General features: G+C 43.5%; 1 protein-coding gene across 1 annotated transcript in view; it reads right to left on the bottom strand.

The window, feature by feature from the left end:
* Positions 1–251: 251 nt before the first annotated feature.
* The window catches only part of lrch2 (leucine-rich repeats and calponin homology (CH) domain containing 2), a 31,455-nt gene continuing 25,217 nt past the window's right edge, over positions 252–6,489 (bottom strand). Inside the window, exons 19-21 of the mRNA XM_030438607.1 lie at positions 4,634–4,771; positions 4,337–4,414; positions 252–2,978 (exon numbers count right to left, since the gene is read on the bottom strand). Of these exons, the coding sequence (XP_030294467.1) occupies positions 2,859–2,978; positions 4,337–4,414; positions 4,634–4,771 (336 nt within the window). The 3' untranslated portion in view covers positions 252–2,858. The remainder of the gene's footprint in view (positions 2,979–4,336; positions 4,415–4,633; positions 4,772–6,489) is intronic.

The raw sequence follows: 6,489 nt of genomic DNA, 5'->3' as shown, positions 1-6,489 counted from the left end.
AGTGCACTAGGGTGGAGCGAGTACTCATCTGAAACCAGTATCCAGTGTAGTAGTTTTATCGAAAAATGTTTCAATATCTGTTCTCGTGATGAAGGAAAACCCTTGTTGGGTCATTGACTGAGGTTCACTCACTGGAGTGTAACATAAAAAACTTGTTAAGTAAATAGTGTCATCTTGTGAACAGTGCCAGTGTGGATACGGCTCCAGATAACTGAAATAGCTGCAAAGATACAGACGATGGTGTACATCTCCAGAGTGTACTGCACTTGCCCACAAATCAATGTAGTGAAGGACCAAATGTCTTTTTATTTTTTCTCCAAGCAAAAATGATGGTCAGTATTTTAACTTATATCTATAATCAACATATAATGTGCTTTACTTTGATTTCCGCTTTCATTTCAGACTTAAGAAGACTTAATTTAGAAATGAATGGTGCAACACATTGTTGCCTGAGGGAATTCTCACCTATCCAAGACTAACATTCCAACCACTTGACAAGACAAGACTAATATTGCTCTTCAGAAATAATCCAGAAATAAGTGGCCAATAACACAGAGTACTACAGGGTGAGACTTGACTTTTCAATTAGCTCTTAAGCGGGCCTTTGTGCACGTTGAACTCTTGGGTCATGTTTTCCACTAAAACTCTGTATTATGGAGGTCTAATGGAGTCTTTATGCTGTCAACACGGCTTTCATTTCTAAGAAATGGTGCGATGATATTTCCTTTTAACTTCCACACTCGGTGGTTCTCAAAATAGACTGCGTCACACCCGTCTTCCGATCCTAATCCAAAAGGCGTGACAGCTGGAACATTAATGCATCATTAATTAATGACACTTTTTTCCGCTTTCAGTCATTAAAGGATAAGTTCCCCAAGCAACGAAAATTCGGTTATTATCTACTTGCACACATGCCGACAGAAGGTCAGGAGAAGTTTCGTAGTTCACAAAACATTTCCGGAGCTTCACAGCAAAACAGAGTTGCGGCGTTCCACTAAACAAAAGAAGATAGGGGGGGGGAATTTTTTTTATCAGAGTCTCTGGCTGCCCTGACGTCCCAAATTGATTAGAAAAGACATTTTTACATCCTCGACTCGCGGTCAAGCTCGGGCACCCACTTTCAGAGTGGTTACTTGTTAAGATTCCAGCTTTTGTATGGCACCAGACAAAGCTGTAAATCGTTTTTTTTTTTTCCATATTAAAACAAGTCCCCGTCTATTTCAGTTGATCGGTAGAATGCTGAAACTCTGTTTTGCCGCGGAGCTCCAGAAATGTTTTGCGGACTACTAAACGTCACCTGACTTCCCATTGGCGTGAGGGTGAGTAGATAATGACTGAATGTGCAATGTTTGTGTAAACGTTTCCTTTAGGGTTAACCAGGAGCATACAGAAAACAAAAGTGTAAAATGTAACTCTCTCAGCTGCACCGCAACTGTCAGGGCTGAGACGCACGAAGCAACAACACATAAATATCAAACAAATGAATAAATACATAAATAATTTCATTTCCCTGAAATAATGAATTGTATCAGAATCCACATACAGCAGGGTGGCCTGGCAGTAAGATACGACCGCGCCACGTGTGGAAGGTTTGCCGAGCAGCACTGAACCCCCGTTTGTGATGCGGAGGCCATTCACTCGGAACCGTCCACTCACAAACACATATACACGTATAAACATGTTTCATCTGAGGTTATGCAAAGCAAAAAACTCCCACCTAACATGGCACAGCCCATGTTCTGAACGCCACGGAAATGGCAAGTGATAATTGGCAATGACTGGGAAGAAAGTATAAAAAGCTTTAGAAAAGTTAGAATACAGAATATTTTTCCAAAAAACAGAACCCTTGCATGTACAGTGAAAATATGCTACAAAACAGGGGCCGCCGCGCTGGTGGCTGCAGCCGAGCACATGTTCTCACAGTGGTCAAGTGTCACATCCCCTGGTGCATGCGGGTTTGTATAGAGAAAGACCTTCGGTATAGAGTTGCAAATGATTTGTACAGTAATTCAAACATGTCAAAAACCACACCCGAGCATGAGAGAAAACAGAAGGCTGGATGTCGGAGAGCGCGACTTCTACTTGTAACGCTTCTCAGAGGTCAGCCTCGTGTTCTCCCTCAAAAAGCAGGGGAGATGTGATTGTTCCAATGCAATGCTTTTGCAAAATTAACTCGTGGCTACTTTTTTAAGGTCAGGTTTGGCTGCTGAAAAGGATACATACAGCATACAATAAATTCCCCAAAAATGAATTTTCACGGTTAAAAAATAAATTCCACAAAAAGGAAAGAGAAACTCAAGAGTGTAAGAACGTCTCGAGGTCAGTCAGTGGTTCGCGGCTGCGGGGCCAGCGTGCAGGATCGGTCTCTTTAGTGAAAGAACGAGTTACATGTCCTCGCCGCCAATGTCTCCGACACCGGCGAGGAAATGTCGTCAGTACTGCAGCACTTGCAGGCTCAATAATCACTGAGCATGTTGAGAGGGTAAACGGTCATCCTATCGACCTCATTTTCCTGTCTGTCTCTTTCTTGGAAAGTCCAAACTGTGCAGCTCACACAGGAAACACACAGTCACGTTGCTAGAGTCCACACACATACAAGATGACCCCAGTAACTAGGAAGAGGATACAAGTGAGAATGTGATGGACAGGAAGTGGGTGGCGGCTGACATCATATAAAGAGACGGAGGTATTTCCCCCTCCTGTCTCCCATTTCAGTCAGGCAGAAGCAGACTCCCAAAGAGCCCCCGCTCACTGGGTCCTCGCCCCTAGAGGCTCTCTGGTCCCTGGTGACGGGGTTTTAGGCCGGGGAGAGGGGTTCGCTGGAGGACTGAAGGTCGGACGCAACATTCAGGCGTGTGTCAAACAGCTGACAGCTGCGTGGGCCTGGATGGGGGCAGATCCAGCAGAGCCTGAACGGTCACACCCACCTTCACCAGGCCGCGCTCTTCCAGGATGTGATGGGGCAAACACAGCTTGTCCTGAGGTAGCCGAGAGATGCATTTCATCAGTTTCATCAGAGACTCATTATGAGAAAGACAATTACACAAACATACCCACGCACTTGCATGTTGTGGTATCTAACCATGCAGATTTATCAGATGAGGCTCTGGCATATGATCAACACATTATGTTTAATTAAAATGAACCATATTAAGCTTTTCAGTAGTTTTACTGATAATTAAAGGATTATGGTTCTGCACGGTTGACTGCACACATTAATGAAATGCATACAGTTCCTACCACAAGGATTCCAAATTAAATTTGTCAGACACAAGGGAGTGGTGCAGTGGCTGTTGGAAGCTTCCTCTGAGTTAGGTGTATTACAACCTCTATTGATTGTATTGGATGAAGACATCAAATTTCGGATTTCAGTGCCAGCTCCTTTCGTGCCTCAGCAAATGTTATCAAAACTATGGTAGCAGATAAATCCATGTGGATATATGCATGTTGTGAAATGAAATCCCTACTGGTGAGCTGAAAATCAAATAGCACTGAATTTACAGCACTGGATTATTTCACGGTTAAGGTTGTGCAAAGTCAAAATCTTGATTCATTCACAAAAACACATTTATGTTTTTGGATTGTTGATATTCAGGCTTCAGGAATGTGAAAGCTTTTGCGACTGAAATCGTTTAATAACGATTTCAAAGATGTACTTTAATTGCCATTTAATATTTATTGTTCAGCGGTGGTTAAATTTAACAAAATCATTATGGCCATTTCTAGCTCCCACAACAAACCTGCCTGCGTGGATTACCACCAACTGAGCTGCGTAAAAGAAATTAGCTTTTGAAATTTTGGTGGGGCAATCCTTTAATATGTTGCTGAAGGTTTTCGGTCATCCGGGTGCGGGTGTCCTTAACGCGTGTAAGGACACTCCCACACAGAGTTTTAAACTCTCAACTTCCCTCCAGTCAGTTAGAACTGAAGAAGCCTCTTGGATGAGAGGTGAAACGTCCAGTTACATTCGATACAGCGCTTAGAATAATCCTTAAATACCATTTGTGTGGAGGTTATTTTGATCATTCTCAGTATGTCTTGCAGGCTTAAGAATGTCTCTTATTCAGACTTCTTTGATCTATTTCTATATCTAGTGCTGTATAAAACTTTTTAAAGAAATTTCAAAAAATCAGGCACACATCTGACAGATCTTGAAAGAATATCGATGGGATATTTTTCCGTCAGCGGGAGGCTCGTGGCCAGCCTGCACAATCGCATGACAGGACCTTGGTGACTAACTTTATTAGGGAGCTCGACTGTTGATATTAAGATCGTAAATCTGGCAAAAGGTGTGGCGGGTAATGCCTGAGTGAGTATGATGGATTGATAATATTACCTGCGTGACACCCATCTTCTTGCAGGCATCCAAGAAGTTCTCCACATTCCGACGGCATTTGGCCATGCTGAGCTTCGGCTGGAGGCAAGCGCATCAATCATGTTAGTCACTCAAGAACAAACAAAATCATTTATTGAAGTGAAACATCATTATGCTTTTCACTCATCAAAACAACCGGCTACATAAAGTGAGAAAAAAACGCATACAGAGTGTTACCTACCAGGAATCTACAACTCGAAAGATTTTTGTGCTTTAATTAAGATAGAGCAATACCATTCGTAGTGTCAGTGTGCTTACCACCGCAGGAGACGGAACGTGGATGCTGGCGACAGACCGGGGACAGATGTGATTGGCCAGATGGCAGAGGACCACCCCGTCCATCAGAGCAGCGCCGACGTCGTCTGGGAGCAGCACCTTCAGTCTGGACTCTATGTTCTGCGAACGCACCGACAACGAACACGTTACGTCTCCGTCTTCCCACAAACAAAGGCATGTCATGGTTGAACAAGAAGTTTTAGTCATTATATCTTTTCTCTGAAATTATTCGCTGTGAATTCCAGCTCCTGTCCCGACACCCATTCGCTCTTTGCTTTCCAGGAAGACTCGAGCTTAGTGGGGGGCGGGGGTTGGGATGTGACCCCTGTCTGTGCTCATAAATGCTCTCCAGTGTTGAATGTGGGTAGTCTGCTTGTTCATTCTCCAGCCCATCACTGAACCCTTGTCTGATTACAGTGTCGGAAAAACATCCCCACCCAACCTCCTGTGTTGTGAAAGAAGTCGGTGGCGAGGTTTCCCAGAACGGAAAATGTCTGCTCTGTTCTTCTCATCACTGAAAAGCATTGACCGTGCGTGTCCTGTGTTCCGTTCGCTGCTGTTGTTGTTGATCCCCCGACACTCAAGAGACTCTCCATCTTATCTCCATCTTTACATTGCTTTTGAAAACCATTGCTTGGGAAAACCCCTCAAAGACTGTGACTTGTGTCTACTTCTGCCAACATTATCAGATCATTCTAACTTTTGGAACCGCGTTTGTAGACGTGTAGTAACAGTGGAACATCTGTCAGAGGTGTGATGTTATCTGGTTGCTCAGAAACCGGCGGGGACAGTACGGCGTTAACGTGTTTTGACCGTCGCACATCCTGTCATTAGTTCTGATCTCAAACGACGCACTGTCATCTATGCGGGTTGCAGGTTTTTTTTCCGCATAAATTCCTCCCAAGAGGGTCGAGGTTTCAGTTTTTGGTTTCACTTTATCTGTTTGGCAGCAGGATAAAGGAAAATCTACGCGCCAGATTTTCATGAAAAGGTGTGGCAATATGGGCAAAGACACAGCCCATTACATTTTGGAGCAGATCTCAAGGAGAGCGCTTGCACTTCTAGATCTGCATATCATTGGTGGAGGTCTGCGAGTGCCCTTCTTATTAACAAAGTGCTTGAAAAGCCTTCTGATGCTTCCGGCACATGACTTAATGTCTCCATCCTTGTAGTTCTAGACAATCACTGTCAGCAGAATCTTCTCTTTCAGCTGTCTTCTATTTCATCTGGGTTTTTTTTAAATCCAAGAACCCTTTGTTATTTTTTACATAGCTAAGGTGTGTCTGAGAGTGTGACAGATTTTGCTTCCCTTCTGTTTCTGCACTCCTGCCCAGCTTCATAACAATGCCTCTGTTTATATTCGGGTGCACCAAAGAGTCATTTGTCATTCTTGTTCATTCCGCTTAATCCCTTTCAATCACATAATTTTTTTTTTTAATCTGTTCTTGTTCTCCTGCCCTGGGTCGCATTCATGTCTATCATAACCCCAATAAAAAAAAAAAAAACCCAGCAGAATCTGGATCTTCAAAATTGTACTCGCATCTCTCTCTCTCTCTCTCTCTGTACATTTGCTTTCTTTCTCCGATCTGTGTGAACGTTGCTCTTGAGCTCTGTCTCTCGTATGATTTTCTAGCCTGATATTTTGTTCTGGCGACGCCCAAAGTTGCTCGACCTCCTCCGGAATCCACCTTCTAAATATATGTGTACAATCCATCTATAGTTTGTTCATTCCAATTGTCTTCACTGCAAATTTAATATGTTGGTTTATACCGTGCACACGAGATCTTTTTGCATGGCTCTCCTTCCTGGCAAATTGCATTGCGGCTGTGGGGATTGAG

This window comes from Sparus aurata, chromosome 13 (genome assembly GCF_900880675.1).
Source record: "Sparus aurata chromosome 13, fSpaAur1.1, whole genome shotgun sequence".
NCBI classification, from domain to species: domain Eukaryota; kingdom Metazoa; phylum Chordata; class Actinopteri; order Spariformes; family Sparidae; genus Sparus; species Sparus aurata.
The sequence above is the reverse complement of the archived record's forward strand: the minus strand, read 5'-3'. Positions and strand labels throughout refer to the sequence as shown.